Source organism: Curcuma longa, chromosome 1, assembly GCF_044706935.1.
Source record: "Curcuma longa cultivar G26 ecotype Majalengka, Jawa Barat chromosome 1, ITB_CL_G26_1.1, whole genome shotgun sequence".
NCBI classification, from domain to species: Eukaryota; Viridiplantae; Streptophyta; class Magnoliopsida; order Zingiberales; family Zingiberaceae; genus Curcuma; species Curcuma longa.
The window spans coordinates 21,106,811-21,130,647 of record NC_133861.1 but is presented as its reverse complement, the minus strand read 5'-3'; the positions used below and the strand labels follow the sequence as shown (position 1 = coordinate 21,130,647).

General features: G+C 36.6%; 1 protein-coding gene across 1 annotated transcript in view; it reads right to left on the bottom strand.

The window, feature by feature from the left end:
* The window catches only part of LOC141841697 (callose synthase 3-like), an 80,119-nt gene that overhangs the window by 53,806 nt on the left and 2,476 nt on the right, over positions 1-23,837 (bottom strand). The window contains exons 3-15 of the mRNA XM_074729882.1: positions 16,112-16,212; positions 8,471-8,595; positions 8,298-8,391; positions 8,075-8,185; positions 7,874-7,990; positions 7,686-7,778; positions 7,506-7,597; positions 7,215-7,341; positions 6,496-6,633; positions 6,337-6,413; positions 6,171-6,261; positions 4,150-4,272; positions 3,949-4,063 (exon numbers count right to left, since the gene is read on the bottom strand). Of these exons, the coding sequence (XP_074585983.1) occupies positions 3,949-4,063; positions 4,150-4,272; positions 6,171-6,261; positions 6,337-6,413; positions 6,496-6,633; positions 7,215-7,341; positions 7,506-7,597; positions 7,686-7,778; positions 7,874-7,990; positions 8,075-8,185; positions 8,298-8,391; positions 8,471-8,595; positions 16,112-16,212 (1,404 nt within the window). The remainder of the gene's footprint in view (positions 1-3,948; positions 4,064-4,149; positions 4,273-6,170; positions 6,262-6,336; positions 6,414-6,495; positions 6,634-7,214; positions 7,342-7,505; positions 7,598-7,685; positions 7,779-7,873; positions 7,991-8,074; positions 8,186-8,297; positions 8,392-8,470; positions 8,596-16,111; positions 16,213-23,837) is intronic.

Sequence of the window (23,837 nt, the reverse complement as noted above, 5' to 3'; positions counted from 1 at the left end):
TTTCAACTTTAGCACCAAACCTCTTTGTTCCGCTTGGTGCTTCAATTGGTATATTTCCTCTTCCCCTCCCATTTCATTTGTGTGTTATCTCCCAAGTCTAGCAAATGGAATCAAAGTATAAGTCACAGGGATGAAATCAATGTATGAGTTATGGGACATGGTTTACCCCACTAAGTGGGATCCGCTATATTAATCCTCTTATGTCATTGGACTCGATCTCTTACTAGATCCCTATCATTATGACCGATAGCAACATGGACATTTATTAGTCGCTTAAGTACATATGCATACCATCTTAAACATGTTTATCCTAAATAGGTGTAATTCCGATTTTCTCTCTAATGTTATAATTTATCATCATGTCTATCCTTGTACGCCCGCATATCCACCTTAATATTCTCATCTTTGTGACTCTCATCTTATGCTCATGTACTCGCTTTATAATTCAACATTCAACTTTTTATAACTAACCGCCATTTAATAAACTTTTCCTATAAACTTTAGAGATTTCTTACAATCACAAGTTAATATATTTTAACTTCAGACCATTAGCGATTACTAGTCGAGCCAAATGACTTAGCATATTCAAGCAAAATCTAGAGTGTGCTAATTTTATCGCCTAATTCCATTGCTAAAGCACTATTCAAGCCAAAGCACTAATCTAGAGTATATTCAAGTCACCCATTCCCATAAACTACAATAGATTTGGGGTACAAACATGATTTTAAATTTCATTTATGAAACATTTCATTTCGCCTACAAACGACGCACAAAAGGCTCAATACTCTAGATGCGCAATGGACAACGCTTAGCATGCATTCTCACAAAAAGGATCAATGCTTGGCATGCACGAGTGTCTTCTTCTTTGCAGCTACCTTCTTTATGAGGATTGATTCTCATAGCATCCTTCATGACTGCCTTCTTTGCAAAAGAGGCCTATAGAAGCAGATCCATCCATGGGAACTACATCTTCCACTAGGACCAATTAGAAGCTATGGCAGATTTGGTTCGTGGCTGCTTAAGAATCCATCCATAGCTAGGGGAATCAATAGTCTTTATCATTGTTGCATCTTCCACGAACACTTCTATGCAAGTTTTTCTTCCTCTTCTTGTTCTTCTTCTATTGCTTCTTCTTCATTCACTGTTATTGTTGCTCATCCTTCTTCTCAATTTTTGTTGGCTCTTTACTCTTCCTAATTACTGTCACTAGCACACGACGTACCAGCACCATTAGCATGGTACTGACACATTTTTATTCTAGATGAGGATCAAAACCCATCTTGGTAGCAAATTTCAAACCTTGGGTAGGAAGAAGAATAGCGAAGTAGAAAAGACATATCTAATCATGGTACGAAATCTTGTACCGTGTTGGGCAATAATGTTCAAATGTATCATTCCGGTACATCACCAAAAGTTATTGTCACTCGGCGCTAAGGTTCAAAATCTTGAATCGTGTCGTAGTTTCAGTCTTTTACCAAATAGACACTATTCTGGTATCGTGTCAATGCTCCAATGCAAAGTGTGGATGACAGTTTAGAGGTTGAAGGAGGAACGAGATGAAGCAAAGGATATACATAGTGGTATTAAGTTTCCATAATTTACTAAAATCATATGTTTCGACTGATTTGCTCGGCATGGTACAAAATTTAAAACTTGCTTGGCACAGACTCCTTACCATGTTTCATCTCCTTCCTTCTTCAACTCTAATCTATTACCAATATCATGCATTGAAACATCCAACACGATACTAAAATCAATTCTAGTCAAAGATAGAAACTTCAACATGGCTCGAGATTTTGAACCTTGTGTCTAATATTAGTTGATTATTTGTGGCAAATCAAAGCCTAGCCTTCCTTATGCCCGATTAAACTTTAACATTGAGTTACATGTTAAATCACATACAATCTCACACGCACTAAGACAAAAGAAGATATATGTTGTTTATGCTTGATATTCATATGTCACATATAACCATTCCTAATTGTATCAGATTGAAATTCATGTAAGCGAGACATTATACCATGAAAAGGCACAGAGAGATAGATAGGAATAAGATAACTCTATGATCATCTCATTTGGATGATCCTTGAACCATTTCAGTTGCACAAGCAATTATGTCAACTTGGTGGTCCTCGTCCATAAGTTGGCCACATCAGCAAGTGCAAAATATGAATGTAACATGCTTAGGCTACCTTTAGCAGTCATACCAATTTAGTGTAAACACATGGTACCACTCTGTACTAAAATCTTGTAAATAGGCAGTAACATCAGCAGACCCATATTGCATTCTAGATTGAGGTTAAGAAATTAGATGTTAAATTTCATCATATTGTTATTGGGATTGATTGGTAATTTGTGGTTAATAACTTTGATGTGGTAGTCCAATTTGTCTACTTTGCAATTATACTTCCTATGTTAGTGATCATGACATACAGGTTATGTGCCAACTCTGTTCCCCTTGTTGATTGCCTTACTCTTCCCTTTAAGGTCATTAGAAGAAGGCGCTTAGTTTTGGTTGTTTGGGATCTAACTTTTTATGGATTGCCCTAAGGTCATTTTGCACCTTTGCGATTTTCTTGATATTTCATTTACTTGTATACAAGTAGTTTCTGTTTATACATTTGATCCTATAAGCAATTATCACTCATTTTTACCCTTTTATGCTTCCAGTCATGAGAGACGTCCATACATATCTATGTAAACAGTTTACTTTTTAATTCATAGATGTATTTATCATGTCATATTCCATATGCCGTATGTTAGTATTTAATATAAATGTATGTTTCATTATTAACATCTCTTGTGATTTGCAAGTAATTTGGAAAGAGTAATTTGCTTAATATATCAACTCATGCAACTTGACAACTTAATGGCACACGGCCATCATGGTCATTCCACCATAATGACAAGCAGACCATGAAGCATAACAATTGGAGCATGACAACTTGTCTAACCATATAAATGTTAGTGGACTTTAAATATATTGAGACCATTAAATAATATAATATTTTGAAAACAGTAATATGTAATATAATTTCAGATGATAATGTCAAATTAGTTAAAAATTATATGAGACTATTGACAAAACAAAGAAGAAATTCTGGAAAAAAATTGTATATCTTTCATTAAGAGAATTACAATATATATACATCAATACATTCCTTGATCTTAGGGTCTGAAATAGTAAGCATAATCAGATCCCTTAATCTTAGACCTATTATAGGAAAATTTACAGCAGTAATTGCAGCAAGAATAATAAATATCCTCAAGAGGAAATCAAGGGATCTTGAGGAGGAAATTAAGGGATATGCAATAAATATCTTCAAGAGGAAATCAAGGGATCTTGAGGAGGAAATCAAGGGATATGCAACTAGAAATGGAAAGATGAATATATTGACAACTATATGATAATAATTGCTTACTTATTATCCTCATTATCTGATAACAATATCAAATCAACTAGAAATTATCTATAAATTGTGTTAATGACAACAATTTTATACTTATTGTTATAGTTGTTGTTGTTGTTTAATAATGTAATTAACAATGGTATATGCAATAACTAAAGTTATATTATAATATAAATCATACAATATCGGAAATTTGTATATATATATATATATATATACACACACACACATATTATACTAATATACATCAGTATAAATTAACTACTCTTATACTATTAAAAATTCTAATAATTGAATATACATATCAGATTAATAATACTACAAAGATTGAAAATTATTATATTTTTTATTTTTTCTATTTTTTTTTCAATTCCATTCCAATACTACTGATCTAATAAAAATCAGGGTTTCAAGGAAAATATGATAAAACAGAGTAAATAAAAACAAGGAATATAAAAAATTTCACAATCCAACATAGAACCTTTAGTATGACCAAAGCAGAGATTAAGAGCACGAATAAAACATAGTATCATTTCACCTTGTCCAAGCTTCAGTACAGAAGCGGTAATAAAGATGCTGAGCAATTTCTTGAATATTGCAGGGTCAAATATACCACTCGGTGAACCACCATTCCAAGCAAGAATGATCATAACCTTGAACCGAAAGAGAAAGTAAATTCAAAAACAAAAACAAATATCTATTAAAAAACAGAAGAAAGAAAATAAAGCTAAGAATCAACCTGTAAGGATAAGATAAAGAAGCTCCACATTCTATCAAAACTACGAAAAATATGCCAAAATGAACGGATCTCAACAAAGTTAACTTTCCCAATCCACTGCTGACCTTTAGCATACTTGCTTTCCTGGTAAAAGATACACAAGAACATTAAGAGCTACACATTTTGTCTAATATTGGGATAGACAAATATCATATTGCTGATGCAAGCAGCACTAACTAATTGAACCAGTCTTTTAATGTATAGCAAAGGGTTTAAAGTTAAGCACTACATTCTAATAAGTGTGTCAAGTGCGAGGAGCAAGATACTTGACCAAAAAAAAAAAATCCTGGTGGGGATCTCTTACTCATGGGTCAAAGAGACCAAACACCAAGGAGAAATCCTAGTAGATTAGGGAGACAAGACACACGACAAATGAAGTCCAAATGGGTCAATAAACCAAGCATCTAGTAGACGAAATCTAGATGGGTCATGGGTCGACAGACCAGTCATCTAGCATAGAAAGTCTGGATGGATCAATGGACCAGCCATCTAGTGGAGGAAGTTCCGGTGAGTCGGCTGGACCAGACACCAAACAAAATAAGAAGTTCTGGGTGTTGTCCTTGCCCTACCTATGTTGCCGTCAACAAGCTTTCAAGTTGCCAACAAAGGTTGGCAACAGTCAGTATAAATCGGAGGAAAGCAATCTAGTTACAAGCAAAGGCTAGCGCTGAAGATGCCCCCCTACACCTAGTTTTGTCATTGCATTTATATCTACAGTGGAAATCGCTACTCCACTATGGCTCCTAGCAGTTGACGAGTAGTCGAAGCTCATCCTCTAAAAGGTTTGAGAAGGGAACAACATTAGAAGATGTTTGACCATCATTTTAAAGTTAAGCCTCCTTGATCTCCACACCCATCTCACACCTCCATGAAAAAAAAACAAAAGTTGCCCTCTTCTCTACTAACAACATTGTTGTTATCACCATCACCACACCTAGGTTTGAGAAGGGAACAACTTTGGAAGATGTTCTAAACATGGTGATTTTGAAGTTGAGGAGGAAACAATGAATTGAAAACAGGTTGTCACTATCGAGCAAACAATGAATTGAAAACAGGTTGTCGCTATCGAGCAAACAATGAATTGAAAACAAGTTGTCGCTATTGAGCGGGGAACAACACATAAAGTTGATCCAACAAACATGACAATGTCTAGCGCCACCATAGCAGCCATGTCGTTTCCCCATTGTGTTTCCTCCTACTATGATTGCAAGTCCCACTTGGTAAAATGCTCTGCGTAGTAGTCCAGCAATTTAGCAACACCCTCACCACTAAGCCAGCTCCACAACTATCATGCATTAACTGAAGGCCAGCATTGGGCAACTCTGCTCTCAAATGGGAGGCGATGGTAGCTTCAATGAAATAGAAAGATAGGAAGTTGACTTGTCAAAAGAAAAGACTTAGTGAATAGAGACTTCCTCATTGAGTGTAGCCATTGAAAAAGCATTATGGGTTTTGGATGGATTAATAAGTTAATCCTTATTAGTGGTCGTTTTATTTGAAACATTTTAAAATGATTTTTCAGAAATGAACTGGCATGAGGTGAAGTAAAATATCATTTGATTAAATGTCAGATCAACCATTTAACATATGATGGCTGAAAAAACAAACAAATGGTTGTCTGATGGTTTTGATAAAATTAAAAGCATGTGATAGATTTGTTAGAACACCAAATTGATAAGTTTAGTAATTAATAATTTTTTAAGTTGAACAGTACAACCATGAAAGATAATGAAAATTAAGATCTAGATGAAGATTTATCTTTCCTCTGCACATGATGGTTTTCATCCCAGAGAGCAGAAGACATTGATATCAGGATAAAGGTTTGAGCTTACCATAGGTCAATTGAGATTCAATTGATAAAAGATATCTATCATGCAAAATAGAAATTGCTTCTATAACAGAAAAAGCAGACCAAGGAGAAAGGTGAAAGAATGAAGCTAACAAGCTGAAGGTCAAATATGAAATATATATATACACCCAACCTCATTTCTCTCCTCATGGCGACTCTGGGGATAACAAAAGAAATCAGCATCGGCCCGCATAGGCCAGCCCAAACGGAAACAGTCAACAGACCTGATGATGGAATCTGTAACGATCAAGTATATTTACAATATGTGTTTGCCACTTATTTCTATGCTCTGTACATACCAGAAATATTCATTTAAATCATCATAATTTCTCCATTGAGAGTGTTTTGATTTTGAACTCGAGCTCTTTTTAGCTTCCTACACCAATTGAAAGCAGATAGAATCAAGGCGTATTATAATAGTAAAAATAAAAAATTTCACAAACCAAAAGTCCAATCACCTTTTCTATAACCTTGTAAATTGGTGTCACCACTTTTTGTAGAAATGCTTCTTTATCACCCCCATAAGCAGGTTTGACGTTCTCACCAGTTGTTTGGCTCACAGCCCCAGTTAGCATACCATATAATTCAAATGCCATCTAGAAAAGGAATCATCAGAGGAAGTGTTTAAGAAAAATAATACATCATCTATCTTAAGTAACAAATTCCTTCACCATAGCAACTTTGAAAGTATCAAGATTGCATCAGAATGTGGCAAACTCATAAAGTTCTAATTTCATTAAATATTTACACGATAAATTATGTCAGTTCAAACTATGAGAATATGCCATGTAAACCATATTGGCAAAAATCAAAAGGGTGCCCCTTTTTTACCAAACCATCAAAGGGGCAACCCTTTTTTAGTTAGAATCAAAAGGGCGTTCCACACAGTGGATTCTACCAAATTTAGCCCTCTAATCCAATTGCACTCTTACCCGCCCGCAAAAAAAACAAAATAAATAAATCACCCAACCGGTCCAACACATACTCCTATGCAAACTCATTTTTTGCTTTAGTTGTTTAAAGTAAATAACACCTACCATTGACAATTTCAACAAAACCCCAAATTAATTATAAAAAAAAGTGTCTAATCTTTCAGATCAGGAACGCCAAACTTAGCAAAAAGAAAATGAATGACGATAATCTCATTGCTTCTAGAAATTTCTTCCCAATAACTTACATGATGATAAATGTAGCAAAGGCACTCGGGCAAAAAACGTAAATTCGCAGCTTCGCCCCATATAAGAAGGTAGAGACCCATATAGAGGAGCTTCCTTTGTTGCACTTCCTGCTGGATGGCTGGCAACCTGAACTTGAGAAGAGATATTAGCACAGAAATGAAACAAAAAAACAAGTTTTAACATTTTTTAGCAAACTTTAATACTGTAACCATTATTTTGCGACAAGGACAGACAAAGATGTGTAGATGCATTCTGTCAGCAATAGGCTAGGCAAAGTTTCAGAAATTCACCAAAGGCTACTCTTGCGGTCCAAGTACTTGCACCACTTTTTATAGTTTTTAAATAACTTCTTCATAACCTCATCCAATGCATGGTCATCCAACTATCCATGAAACCAATAGAGATGTGCCTTAGAAAATTATAAATAAGCTTGACTCTTCACCGAACAAAACTTGAAAAATAATGGGAACCTTTGGTTGTTGGTCAGGCTTTAGATTTTTACGAATGTGGACATTCGCAAGCAACAAAATGAGATGCTCCCTTTGGTTGGAGACATTATCCTTCTGCACATGAAAAAATATAACTGTCATGCATTGTTCAATTCAAACAAATGAAAACAACACAAAGACAACTGAGAGAGAATTTCCTGACTTCTCACCTGAAAACCAAACATTGATTGAAGCCAGTCAAGAATATCCTCATCTACTTTCTTGTTATGGTCCTTTGCCCATGGTAGGCCCCTTGTATTCCGAAGAGCTTTGACAGCAGCTTGAATCTACAGAAGCCAACTAAGAAGATTACATTATCTATAAAATGTTTTCTGCAATCAAGAGCAATTTTAAATAAATGGAAGTACAACCTCGGGATATAACATAATTGCCTGATTTGCACTATCCGGGTCAAGAGGGAGAATATTGTAAGGTCCAAGTGTTTGTTTTTTTTCCTCAACTTTGTGGTGAGTTTCCAGTATCTAATTATGAAACAATAGTTTAGGGCATTCGAAATATATTTACAAAACTGAGAATACTGATAATGGAATGCATGGGAGGAAGGGAAACTAACAAAAAATAAGCAATAATTACCTCATCATCAACTTTCATGGCATGGGTAAGATTGACAGCCTTCAAAACCTCAAATAATATTGCAGCAGTTTGGTAGGCCTTAGTAAGTTTAGCACTGATGGAAAAAAAGAATGATGGAATGATTGGCGATAAACAAAATCAAGCATCATAGTCACACTTGTTCCTGTTCTCACCGATCAGCTTTATCAGCAGCATTTTGAAGTTCTTGAATATATCTTTTGTAGTATTGCTGGTAAAAGCTTTGCATTTGTCGTGCATCACTTCTTTGCAATCTTCCCATTAAAGTAGGATCATTCTCCTACAAAATTTATTCCACAAAAAAAAAAAGGTGGAACTACAATATAGCCAATTCCATATATCAATTAACAGTTTTAAGAAAAAAAGGCAAAGCAAGAGAAAGTCTCTAGAAATGAAGCAAAACCAAAGAGTATTTGATAAAGTGAGAACAGTCTCGCATTCATACAGCATAAGAAACTTGTCTTGCATTACCTAAGTTGGGAACCTTTCATGATAAGGTTCAACATGACTCACATAGAGCAGGTGAGTCATTTTATTATGACATAATTGTGTGCAATAATGACAGCATAAAAGAAAATATGTAGCAATCAAACAAAGTGCATTCAATCAGGGTTAAAATTTTGTTCCAAACAGGGGGGGTATTGGTCCCTGGATTTGGAATAGACGTGTTGTTGCAATACCATGAGTGTAGATACATGGTGTTGGTCAAAGCGATCAAAGAATGCCACGAGTATGAACTCATAGTTTAAAATCTTGTATCATACCATACCAAGCAATATGGTTAAAATGTATTATTTCAATAAATTATCAAAACTCAATACTACTCAGTACATGTAAAATATCTTGCGTCATTATGTTGATTATGTCATGCATGTTACAACATGTTTCAAGATGAATTGAAATAATGATTTTTTTAGCTTAAATTGTATATTGCATATAGAACACAAAATTTGATCTTAGGTGCCTATTTGTGTTCTCTTATTTTTCTTCTTCATCTCCTTCCTCCCTCCCCTCTAATTTGCCACCAACACCATGGTTCAACAGCCCCCAAGCTCCTACTCCACTGCCTATGATCCTTTAGTGGATTACTCCTGAAATTTTTTATATTTCCCTGCACAGCAACACCAAAGGTGGAGAAACCACTTATAGATGTTCATAATTCGTACAAGATATTCACAATAGAAGTGTTAGGGTTTATAATAAGGCTTAGAGAAAATAGCAGAATGTGAGCGTGTATGAATGAATCTATTATTATTCTAATTTGTGGTCTTTGGAACCCATTAAATAGCCTATTCCTAAAAATGAATCTGTCTTCCTCAATGAATCCTTGACACAATCTTGCTATGCTAATGCCATCAGTCAACTAATCCTTTTAAGTCATTATCTGATCCATCCGTTAGAGCTTGTTTAAATCATCTTCCTGAAGCATCAATCGATTGTTCATCAGCAGCATCAGTCGACAAGTCATGACTATTTCTAAAAGTTTTCACAAGTGATCCAGTAGGAGTGTGGGCTGTCAACTCCGTGTGCTGGCATCCATTATGAGTGCCTAACAGGAATATGAAGGGGTCAAATAAAGAGCACCAAAGAAAGAGTGTTAACTTCGATCCTTGAAAATTAATCCCCAGGGAAACCACAATAAGCCTACTGCCCTTTCCTTTGACTTTCTATTGTTTCATGGCTAATTTTGTACCTTATAATTTGTTGCATAATGGATGCAAATGTATAATTTTATATACATATCAATGCTGACTGGTATACTTATTGTGTTTAAGTTAATATCCTGCTATGGTATATGTTTATATTGTTTTATATTGCAAATCATGATGCATTATAGATGGCATAGATGTCGAAGTCTTGGTTGTGAACCAGGCAGTTGAAAGCCTTGGTTGGAAACCAAACAGAAAATCCTAATTGGGAACTAGACAAACATGTCCAAGTGAAGGCAATTGGGAGTTGTGGCTTGGCAGAGCAAGTCTAAGTGAAAAGCAACTGGGAGCTATAGCTTGGCAGAGCAAGTCCAAGTGGAGGCAGTTGGGAGTTGTGGCTTGCCAGACAAGTCCAAGTGAAAGCAACTGAAAGTTGTGGCTTGGTAGAATAAATCCAAATGGAGGCATTTGGGAGTTGTGGCTTGGTAAACAAGTCCAAGTGGAGGTAACTGTGAGCTATGGCTTGGCAAATCACACTAAATGGGTCAGTTGGAAGTTGAACATCCAGCCAAGGTACGCGCAAGTAAAGTTAAAATCAATAGCATACTAATTATGGGTATCAAGCGTAAAGAAGCAAAGTTCAACTATTCTAGACGACTATGAGGGAGTCCAAGGCAACTAGTTGGATATAACCTTCACCTGTTAGAGTTGAGGTCTTGCAAACAACTGGAGCGAGGGGTGGGTGACCGTAACGTCCAGGCGATCGGAGATGCTTCGAGGCGACCAGTATAAATGGAATCCTACGATATGGGAAAATCAGGTCAAAGAAGGAAGTTGACCTATCTCCAAGTGACTAGGGGAGTCCGGTCGATCGAAATTGCAAAATTCATTTATTACTGGATAAACGTTGCGGTCATATCAGCAGACTCCCAGATGACCAAGGATGATCCAGGCGATCGGGAGGTGTCATGTCAACATCTGAAGCAGACCTATAAAAGGAGCCACAACGGAGAACTTTTCAACAATCTCATTCTCAATCATTCTTAACGTGCTCATGCTCACATTCAGTGCTCTTCGGATGCTACTTCGATCACGTGCTGCAACATCGCGATTCACCTTCCGAATACGACAACTCGAGCGTAACATTATCATTACATTATTGTCGTACATTATTGTATTCTTGTGTGCTTTATTTTTAGATTCTTTTTAAGATTTCTCCACCTCTAGAATCTTTCCAGAAAGGAGATAATCATAATAAGAATCAATTTATTTATGTCATGCGTCCTTACAATTTATCATGCATGCTTAACTAAGTTAACTATATACCTACTTTAATTGTTTATTCTTTTTCCGCTACATTATCCGGTCCATATTATTTAGAATTTTCATTCTTTAAAATTCATAACATTATTCACCCCCTCTAGCATTGAGTTTGATCCTACAATTGATATTAAAGCGAGTTGAGCTAATAATATACTAGGAAAATCCAATTGGATGGAATTAACTGAGGCTAACTCACCACATTCTAAACCAATTAGACTAAGAGATTGTACTAAAGCTAATCAAATTCAAAATTCTTACTTTTACTTTACCTTAGAAACTGATCGTTAATCCGATATCCAAGAAAACCCTTGTGTCTCCCCACTACCTAGAAGTTAAATTAGGAATTTTTTATTTAACTAGCCCAAAGCAAAATCTAAATCTAATTTAGAATGAATTTTGCATTTTGGGTTGGAACCAATTCAACCTAAAGATCAATCTTTAACTCAACCAATATTTAACCCTAAATGGCTTTGCAAGAAGATTTTAGCATAACTCATCCTACTCTCTTCAATGGCAATAACTTTTTCAATTGGAAGAAAAAGATAAAGTCAATCCTAACCAAAGATTCAAACTATTGGAAAATCATTAAACAAGGAGTTGACCTACCCAGAAATTCAAAAGGTGAGCTAACAGGGTTTGAGTCATGGACGAGTAAAACTAAGCAAGAGGCTCAAGCAAACGTTAAAGCAATCAATATCATTCTTTATGGTCTAACTCAAGCTCAATTTGAGAAAGTTGGACCATTTAAGGATGCAAAGATCTTTGGAAAAGTTAACAACTTAAAACAAAGAAACTAAACCAGATCAAATATATTGCACAGTCTGTATAGCCAAGACAGACCCAAAAATCTCAAAAAGACAAGTATAACACGAATGGATGTTAGATAGTGGATGCTCTAAACATATAATCGGAAACAAAGAAATATTATCGTCACTTAAATTAAATGAAAAAGGAGAAGTCACTAGAAATAAAGCTCGTCAAGTAGCACAAGAATTTAGTCAAGCAGAAGGATTAGACTACGATGAGACCTATGCTCTTTTAGCTAGACTTGAATCAATTAGGATGTTATTAGCATTCGCTGCCCATAAAGATTTTAAATTATTTCAAATGAATGTGAAATCAACCTTTTTAAATGAATTTATTAAAGAAAAAGTATATGTCGCTCAACCCTCGGGATTTGAAAACTTAGATAAACCAAATCACGTACTAAAACTTGAAAAGACGCTATATCGAATAAAACAAGCTCCTAGAGCTTGGTATGAAAGGTTATCTACCTATTTAATCTCCAAAGGGTTTAGACAAAGAAAAGTTGATCCAACTCTATTCATCAAAAACTATAACAAAGAAATTTTTATTGCTCTAAGTCAATGTAGATAATATTATATTTGGGTTAACTAGTAGCTCATTTTTGGAAGATTTTAAAAACACTATGGAAAGTATGTTCCAAATGAACTAAACTACTTTCTAGGGTTACAAGTCACAAACTAGGGAAGGGATCTCCATCTATCAAACTAAATATGCTAAGGAGCTAATTAAAAGATTTAGAATAGAGAATTCTAAGGATATAACTTCCCCAATGGCCCTAAATGTAAAATTAGATGATGATCCAAGTGGAAAAATGGTTGATGCTAAATATTATAAGAGTGTTATAGGTGGACTTTTATATCTAACTGCTAGTAGATCCGACATACTTTTCACAGTAGATATGTGTACAAGATTTCAATCTTATACTAAAGAATCACATTTAATAGTAGTCAAAAGAATCCTAAGATACTTGAAAGGAACTTTAAATGTGGGATTATAATATCCAAGAACAAACAATTTCAACTTAGTGGATTTACTAACTCAGACTATGCAGGATGTAAATTAGATAGAAAAAGTACAAATGGAGATTATCAATTCTTAAGACAATCTTTAATTAGTTGAAGGAATAGAAAACAACACTATGTGGCTTTGTCAACTACTGAAGCAGAATATGTAGTTATGGGAAAATGTATAACTCTACTATTATGGACGATGAATACACTAAAAGACAAAGACTATGATTTGAATTATAAAAAGGTTCAAGTCTTAGTTGACAATATTAGCTCCATTAACCTAACTAAAAATCTTATACATCACTCTAGAACCAAATATATAAAAGTTAAACATCACTTTGTTAGATAACATATAGCAAATGATGACATAGAACTAAAATATGTTAAATCCAAATCTAATATACCAGATATCTTTACAAAACATTTAATAGAATCTGAGTTTAATACACTATGAAGAAAACTGTGATTATGCAAAATAGATTAAATAGACTTTAACTTTTATGTTTGACTTAATTGACTTGCTTGATATTTTGATCATTTTGACTTGATGTTAATTTATGCATATTTGACTATCATATCTAATTTTCTTTAGTTTATTATACACGCTTATTATAAATGCTCTCCATATCATTTATGATGTATGGAAAAGGAGGAGAGAAGGGAAAGTGAAAGTTATTTAGAAGGGAAAGTTAAAATTTAAAAAAAATAAAAGAAAAAAATTAAAAGTCATTTGCTCCTTCTAAGAACTTAATTGAAAGTTATGATTAAAGGAGAGATTTTAAATTTTAACTTATAATTCATGAATGACTAATTTAGTATTATCTTTTATCATACATTGAATATCATGCTTGCTATATAAACTATTTGTTTAACTAACTTTAATTTAGTGTTCATATGATCAAAAAAAGAGAAAATTGTTGATGTTGCGAGCACCGCACAAATGTGGAATTAGGCAAATGGTCAAGTCCTAAAAGAAGCTAGGCAAATTTGGTTGGAAATAGAGGACATGAGACACTGTATGACTAAGTATGAAAGTTGGCTTTACAGAGCCAAAGAAGTTGTTATTATGAACTGATGATTTTATGTCAAAGGCAAGTAAGCAGGTTACTTGACAAATGAAAGTCCTAATCAGGAATTAGGCAAATGGTCAAGTCCTAAAGAAGCTAGGCAAGTGCGAAATTCTGGTTGTTTCCGCTTAAAATCAGACACTTGAGTCGAGTCTTGGTTGGGAACCAAGCAAAAAAGTCCTAATGAAAACTAGATAACGAATCCAAATGAAGACAACTGAGAACTGTGGCTTTACAGAGCAAGTCCAAGTGAAGGCACTGGAAGATGTGACTTGACAGAGCAAGTCCAAGTGGGAGTTGTGGCTTGGCAAATCACACTAGATGGGTCGACTAGAAGCTGAACATCTAGCCCATATACACACAAGTAAAGTTAAAATCAATATCATACGGATTACACATATCAAGTGCAGGGAAGCAAAGTTCAACGATTCTAGGCGACCAAGAGGAAGCCTGAGTGACTAGCTAGAGATAACCTTCGACCATTGGAGTCGAGGTTTCGCAAGCAAATGGAGCAAGGGGCGAAGGACCGTAGCATCGAGGCGATCGGAGATACTTCCAGACAACCTATATAAATGGAATCCTGCGATACAGAAAAGTCAAGTCAAAAAAGGAAGTTGACCTTGCTCCAAGCGACAAGGAGGAGTTCGATTGACCGGAATCGCTGAATTCATTTATTACTGAATAAGCTTACAGCCATGTCAGTAGACTCCGAGGCGATCGAGAATAATCCAGTCGATCGAGAGGTGTCACGTCATTATTTGAAGAAAGCCTATAAAAGAGGTCATGAGAGAGAGTTTTTCAACTATCTCATTCTCAACGTGCTCATGCTTACATTCAGTGCTCTTCGAACGCTACTTCAGCCACATGCTGCAATATCGCATTTCACCTTCCAAATACGGTTACTCGAGCGTAACATTATCATTACATTGTCGCACACTATTGTATTCTTGTATGCTTTATTTTTAATTTTTTTAAAAAATTTTCCACCTCAAGAATCTTTCTAAAAAAGAGATAATCATAATAAGAAATCAATTTATTTATATCGTGCGTTCTTACAATTTATCTTGCATGTTTAACTAAGTTAACTATATATATGCTTTAATTGTTTATTCTTTTTCCGTTGCATTAATCTATCCATATTGTTTAGAATTATTCGTCCTTTAAAGCTCGTAAAATTTGTAACGTTATTCACCCCCCCCCCCCTCTAGCATCGAGTTTAATCATACAACATGAACTTCAACAAAGTCAACACATTGAGGCGATGCAATAACAAACACCAAATTCATCTCCTCCAAAGGTGACTGATAGTAATCCACTTCGCACCTATACCCTACACTATAGAGCCTAATTTATAAGGTCTAATCTCTCCGCTCAACAAGGTAGAATCTTCATGGTGGAGGAGAATAATGCATATCAATTCAGATTTTAAATTGTGGTAGTTGTTTATTTTGGTGTCAAGAAGAGATTGGTATTTCTTAGTTTGGTAGGAGTATCTTTGATTTTGGCAGCGATTTAGTGATATGATTCCATTTTCCTATTTCCATTTTCTGTTTTCTAGTTTTGTCAAGGTTGATAAAAATGGTGTCATTCATCAATTGTAATGAATCAGACATAAATAATCACTTACTTTCACCTCACTGAAAATGACCATCGGATTAATTCAATGATATAAATTTTCTCAATCGAGCAATTATAAAGTACTTCATCCCTTAAAGTGGCTCCACCAAAAGAAGTCTATCCAGTCTGAATATCATGTTTGTGTTCAAGAAAGTTTCATATAAAGAGAAAACCTAAATATTGACATGATTAGAATTAAATACAGATAAGTAGCTAGCTATATATTCACCAAAGTAAGTTTAGAAAGAATGCTCATGAATCAAACTAGAAGAACTTCCACAATCACAGTGATGATGCATGATTTTGAAGAAAAGGAAATGAACCCTTTCTAGACGTTGCAATAGAGCAGTCTTGAATTGACGAACACCACGCCCGCTTGATGTTGGATCTAATCTATGAGCCTTTTCAAATGCATAGAATCGACCTATTTCATCAGAAAAGATTGAAGGAAAAAATTAAACAATCCAGATAAGGACTAGCAAATATAAGCTAACGGTTAATCTTCACCTGCAACACATGATAGACTGTGAAACAAGATATATTTGCTTCATATTTAGGAGCAATTGAACAGACAAAAAAATTAAGTTAAAAACACATAATACAAGTCCTAGTTACTACATTAGTCATTATTAGCATACCTTACCTAGAAAAAATACAATCAACCAATGAAATCTGACAAACTTCCAAAGTTTCAGTCTATGGAAAAAGATATAACAGTAGCACTTTAGTCCTTCATAGATGATTAAGCTCATAAAAGATATATGCCCAAGTGAGCTTCACGTTCTCAAACAGTAATGCAATGCCCAAGGGCTACCACCTGATAACCTTTTTAGCAGTACCAAATGTCAATGAAAAAGGCAGATGGTTTACAATATTTCTAATTCAAGTATTAATAAATAACCTTTAAAGGACTATAATGTTTATAACTTTTCTATGTTTCTAATATATGGTTGAAACAGAATGCATTTTCCCTAATTTGTTGCAACGTGAAAAAGAATTACAAGACTTTGATCTTAAAAGGACTACAATGCAACACATTTCTAGCATACATTTTTTAAAATCTTGATTTCCTGCCATATCCCAATTAAGGTATACCCTATAAGTCACAGATCAAACATCAACTCTATCTAATCAATTAGAGAGAAGTATCTCTTTTCAATAACTTCTTTCTGTGAGGTATGACAATTTAATTTATAATTAAGGGGGTTAGTTGGAAAATAAATTGGTATTATTATTGGTCTAAAGCCGATCGCAATTCTCTTCCCAAGCTCGCAATTCTCTTCCTCTTCTCTCCCGATCGTGCGATCGTGTTCAACCGAAGACGGTGCAGACACCACGGTGGATCGTCGGCGACCAAAAGCTCCAGCCGACGAGTCCGAGTTCTCGCCGGGGATGGCTGGGACCCGTCAGGTGGCGGCGATCGGTGCGATGCGAACAGAGGAGATAGGAATCAGAGGAAGGATCAATCGGTAAGTTGAATTTCTGGTTGCGTGTGATTTCGTTGGGATTTCTTTAGATCACTTAGTTGTTGATCTCGGATTTGTTGGAAGCTGATCGGTGAAGGACGGCGGTTGGTGGAGGACGACGGTCTTGATCGGGGCAGAATCGGAGCTGAGCGGTCTTGATCGGGGCAGAACCGGAGCTTAGCTGGATTCTAGAGCAGATCTGTGAGGTAAGTCTTTTAAATCCGGTTAGATTCTTGTTGCCATGACAGATCCTATGCTTGTTTAGGATGTTCAGATTTCTGAATTTTGGATTTCTGTTCTGTTGGGTTCGGTGAGATTGGAATTAATCTGTTCTAGGGTGAGTTCTGTGTGTTTGATTCGGTCTTGTCTTGCTGTTGGGATTGTTGCTTGCTGTTTAGGAAATCGGTTGGAGCTAGGTCTGTTTCAAGTTGTTGAAGGATCTATTCTGGACTGTTCGGTTGAGGATTATGAATGCTATTAGGATTTGGTTGTTGTTGTGAATTTGTAGAACCATTGGATTGTTTCGGTTCCGATCTGATGATGGTGGTTTAGCTTGAGATCAAGTAATTCAGAAGGTTGTTGATAGTTGTTTTCCGATAAATGTTAGATCCGGCTGAGTTGTGTTAATTGGATTTGGTTGGGTTAGTTTAGATCCAGTTGAGGTTAAAGGGTGGAGTAGGATAAGTTAAATAGGGAATTTATTTTACTGCAAATTAAATATATTATTATATTTAGTGAGTGTGGTATTTTGTAAATTGCAAGACCTTGATTTGTGGACTCTATTATATATGGGAATTTTATTGGGGGTTCTTATTTCGATGTTCATCGTACCAGGTGGGTACTATTGGTGCAGTCTTGTCCCAAGTGGAATTGGATTTTAATATTTGGTTAAAATAAATTTAAGTTAGGCAATGTTGGTGATCTAACTTGTGTGAATTGAGTTTACAGGAAAGTTCAAGTTAGAAGACTTGGCAAATGGTGAAGTCCTGGAAGCGCAGCCTCTTGGCAAAGGTGAAGTCCCGGAGACGCGGCCTCTTGGCAAAGGGAGACTTAGCACGACGAAACTGAAGGAAACGTCTCAAGCAAGTGCAAGAAAGGGCACGAGGATTATGGAAGACATTTGAAGGCTTGCGTCAAGGCTAAAGGATGAAGAAGGAAGCTGAAAGGTGAGTTTCAGCTTGACCAGTCGACTGACACTACCATCAGTCGACTGGTGACTTGATCCAGAAGCACACAGCAAGATTGGTCGAGTGTTTTGCTTGGACCAGTCGACTGGCATCAGTCGACTGGTGGATGATCAGTCGACTGATGGATGACCGTTGGGCTGACAGCTGGAGAATTAAACGCTAATTAATTAGCCGTTGAAGCCCATCAGTCGACTGGCTCAAGGAGCAGTCAACTGATGTCAAGAATCTCATAAAAACACAGTTTGACGATTGAAGAAGCAACTGTTCATTCTCTATCATTCTTGCACGAAATCCAATCTTTGTAACTCTTATTCCTCTTCCTCTAAACTTCACCACATATCTTGTGAAAGTAAGAGATCGATTTGTAAAGGTTTCTCTGCCTTCAAAGAATTCTTTGAGTAGGAGAAGTTTCATAGTGGAAGGTCGTGTGCCGTGTGTGGATCATGGCGAACTTTGTATAAAAGAAATTCAACGCGTGGTCGACTGCAAACCCTAGGTTTTCGCCGCCTCTTCCCTATTCTTGTGTACTCCGGCCATCTCCTGCATCCTAGTGCTTCCCTAAGCCCTTCTCCACACTTTTCCACCTCTATTTCATCATCTTCTAGGGTTTTGAAGTGGTGTTTTGAGCTAGATCTCTATCATGGAACGAAGGTAACCTTACTACCATATTTTCTCTTGATTTCTTCAATCTTTTGTCATTATTCTGAACTAACCTTTGTTTTGTTGCATATTTTTGCATCATAAAACCATGCATTGCATTTTCTTAGAGTTAGGCAAAAACACACCGCTACTCGCCCACCTAGGAAAAGAAATCCCCGACGGGGTGAGGGTTCTTCCCAATACCCTGATCCTTCTTACTTTCGTGGAACGCAAGAACCGCGATTTCACTCTCAGGCCGCTCAACATTTGTTTGAGACGATCGATTTTCATCTCATGGACTGTAGATATATTAACAAATTATATTTTCAAACAAAAACACCTCAGTTGTATGATATCATCACCTTCTATCAACTAGAGCCCTTAGTTACTTGCACAAGTGACATCAACCTTGATCTCTGCAAGGAATTTTATGTCAATCTTCGTCCTGTTGGCATAAATGAAAATCGATATGTGTCCACCGTAGCAGGTGTTTCAATTGAGTTTAATCCTGAAATTCTTCGATCTTTTCTACGACTACGACCTTCTAGAACCCATTCGTTTGTTTTCCTGATGTTGTTGGACCTATCACCGGCTCTTTTGCCCATGTAACCATTGAACCAAATTCATCAACATTACTTTGGTGCCCCTAGAAATCCATTTAAAAGAATCTTTCATGCCACCAGTATGTCTGCCATAAATTATGTCTGGTATAGGATTATCCTAGATTGCATCCTTCCCATTGTGACCCGAGGTCGGGCAATGATCCGAATCCCACATTTGATTATGATGTATGCTTTAGAGCAACATCTAGACATTGACATTGCCCTTCATGTCTACTCATCCATCCTTTATTTCTCGGGTCCTACTAATGGCAAGCTTTATATGCCATTTGGTCACATCATTACTCAGTTTCTTGCATCTAGGGGTGTCGATGTTTCAGTAGGTACCATTCGCCCTTTATCAAAGGACTATGATCAGCTGGGCCTGAGACATCTGAAGCTGGCAAAGATTACATACCATGGTGGCACTATGGCTTGGACTCGTGACGTTGAGCGTGGAGCTGCACGTGCAGCTGATTCTTCCGAGTCTGAGGAGGATGAGGATGACGATGCACCTGCTGCCCCTGCTGCTGCTCCTCCTCCCGTGGCTGATGCACCTCATGACAGTGGCCTGGATGAGCGTATCACTCATCTTGAGGGGAGGGTAGACCAGGGATTTCATGACCTTGGCGAGCGCATGCAGGGATATTATGAGCATGTCCAGACCTACCACCAGGAGGTTCATGACTACTATCAGGGCGTTCAGACCTACCATCATGAACTCCAGGGTTATTTTGAGGAGGTTCAGGGCCTTCGTCAGGAGTGGACAGCTGCTGCTCAAAGACAGAACGAGGCGTATGAGCAGCAACAGCAGATGTATCAGCAGCAGCAGCAGATGTATGATATGATGCAGAGGATGCACATGTCATATCAGGCTCCTCCTCCTCCACCTCCTGAGGATTAGATGTTTGTGTTTGGAGTTTTGAGTTATGTCGGGATTAAATTTAAAAGTTAAAATGTTATGTATCTCGAACATAAAAAATTTGCTTGTGGGATGCTATTATTGTATGACTATTGCTATGTGTATGATACTTTCGTATTTCTATGATTTGTTTGTTGTTTTTCACTTTTACATTCTTATTTAACTTTATGTGTTGCATGATATGATTTTCAATTTTATTCATTTTGTCTTGTTGAGTACAACTAGTTCATGGATTTAGGGGGAGGTTTTGGTTTTGGAGTTAGGACATATATTCAATCATAACCCCAAATCTACATTTTAGATACTTTTCATAACCCTATAGGAATGCTATAGTGATGCCTACCTATAGTCTACCTTTCCAATCAAGAATATTGATACAAAGTCTTTGTGCCATTAAGAGTTTCAAAGTTTTTGAAACTTTGTATCAAAATTCAGTTTTAATAGGCAAAATATTTTCAAATTATTTTTCTCATATTATATATGTTATAAGTAATGGTCATATGAAATTTCATGATTTTTCAACGAAAATTGAATTACTTATGAATTTTTAAAATTCGAGTCTGAAAATCAATTTATCAGACATCAGTCGACTGATTCAGAGACCAGTCGACTGATGTGGCTGTAAACTACTATTTTGACCCTTTCTTGGCTATTTGCGGCTCCTTTGACCTACTATTCTTTGATGCATGCTCTAGGAGCATTGTTATGGTCTATAGGATTGATCAAACCTATACTTTAGGTGCCACAAATCCATTGTTGGTGCATGTTATAGGGGGAGTAGGGTTTTAGGGGGAGTGTGTGCCAAAACGAACAAATTTGTTGTTATTAAAGCATGAGGCTCCTTATTGAACATTTGCCCTACCTCCTATTTGTTTCCGCCTCCTTTGAATTTATGATCTTTTTGTTGTCTGTCAAAAAAGGGGGAGAATGAGTTTGGTTTAAGTTAGAATCAACATGTTCTTATGCTTTTATTCATGCTTATACATGCTCATTGTCTTATGATTCATGCTTTATGATTATGGTTATTTTGCTGATATTATATCCTGTTGTATTAAAGACCTAACTTAAATAAGTTTTTGTCAAACATCAAAAAGGGGGAGATTGTTGGTGCAGTCTTGCCCCAAGTGGAATTGGATTTTAATGTTTGGCTAAAATAAGTTTAAGTTAGGCAATGTTGGTGATCTAACTTGTGTGAATTGAGTTCACAGGAAAGTCCAGGTTGGAAGACTTGGCAAATGGTGAAGTCCCGGAGGCGCGACCTCTTGGCAAAGGTGAAGTCCCGGAGGCGCGACCTCTTGGCAAAGGGAGACTTAGCACGACGAAGCTGAGGGAAACGTCTCAAGCAAGTGCAAGGAAGGGCACGAGGCTTGTGGAAGACGTTTGAAGGCTTGCGTCAAGGCTAAGGGATGAAGAAGGAAGCTGAAAGGGGAGTTTCAGCTTGACCAGTCGACTGACACTGCCATCAGTCGACTGGTGACTTGATCCAGAAGCACACAGCAAGATTGGTCGAGTGTTTTGCTTGGACCAGTCGACTGGCATCAGTCGACTGGTGGATGATCAGTCGACTGATGGATGACCATTGGGCTGACAGCTGGAGAATTAAATGCTAATTAATTAGCCGTTGAAGCCCATCAGTCGACTGGCTCAGGGAGCAGTCGACTGATGTCGAGAATTTCATAAAAACACAGTTTGACGATTGGAGAAGCAACTGTTCATTCTCTTTCATTCTTGCACGAACTCCAATCACTTGTAACTCTCATTCCTCTTCCTCTAAACTTCACTACATATCTTGTGAAAGGAAGAGATCGATTTGTAAAGGTTTCTCCGCCTTCAAAGAGTTCTTTGAGAAGGAGAAGTTTCATAGTGGAAGGTCGTGTGTTGTGTGTGGATCCTTGGATTAGTCACCTCGCAAGAGGTGGATACCAAGTAAATCGAACGGGTTAGCATTGATCTTTTTTATCTTGTTTTGTTTTGTGCTTCCGCTGATGATTTTGCAGGCAAGAGATGAAAAATCGCTATTCACCCCCTCTAGCGAACGCACCGGTCCCAACTTGTTATTATTATTGGCACTCACTTGACCGTTGTGCAATAGTGGTACAGAAGTGAGAGCATTTGTTGCACTATATTGGGTGCAACCAGGACTAGCTAGATAACTCTCTTGATATATTCTGTCCGCTCCCCACTTGATTAATAGTGGTTTGTTGTTGGAGCGTGTACAGTTGTTTTGTCATGCGCCCCAGTTCATTATGTGGGTGTCTGAGGATGGCAAGTGCAGACAGTAACCATGCATATCGCCTGTGATGTGTGTTGCATATGTGTTGTACATGCATTTGCTAGTAGTTTATTTTCCTGCATTTATTGGTAGTTTATTTTATTGCATCTCTGTGTGTGTATATTGCACTTGTATGGTATATGTTTGTTGCATTGTGTGACATTACATGCATGATGTTTATTATATGATGAGGTTGATGAGATATTTGTGGTATCTTTGACCTTGTTCACTAAATATCATTTTGGGAGACTATATATCTTTTTGATATTCATGCTTACTTATAGTTGTGCACTTTCTGTCTAGTACCCATTGAGTATTTTATACTCACCACCCAGACCCTGGGGTCTCTTTTCTTCCTCCCCAGGTAGCAGATAGGGATGTTACTGTGAAGCTTGGAGTTCTATCAGACTGTCCTCATCTCACAGCAGGAGGAGTTACTTATTTGATTTACTCCATGTGGTTTTGAACTTGTGTTTGGATTTGCATTCGTATTTGTGAATTTTGTTATTAGAATTCTGTTGCAGAGTTTATATTTCGTTTCTGTTATGAGTCTTATCGGTATGCATTGTTATTTTCTTTGTTAGTATGTGGTGTGGTTGTTTTCATATCGGTTTGCTTTGAGATTTTCGTTTATACATTGTTAGTATATTGTTTGTGGTTCTACATTGTTGATATGTTTGTGTGGTTGGTATTTTATATACATGCGTTGGACTAGTGAGCGATCACGTGGGCCTATGTTAAAATGTATTCAGGGATTTTGAATTGTTACAGGGGAGATGTTGTCCGAATTTTCCGAGCCAACCGTCTCTCGAGACATGACATCTTCTCTTTTCTCTTCCATTTTCTTAGATTTTCATTATTTACAAACTATAATGGAATGGTTTCCATCAAGTCAAAAGGCACTTCCAGGATGAGCATAATGAAAGGTCTGATGAACTAAAGTTCAAACATTAATGTTTTTGTT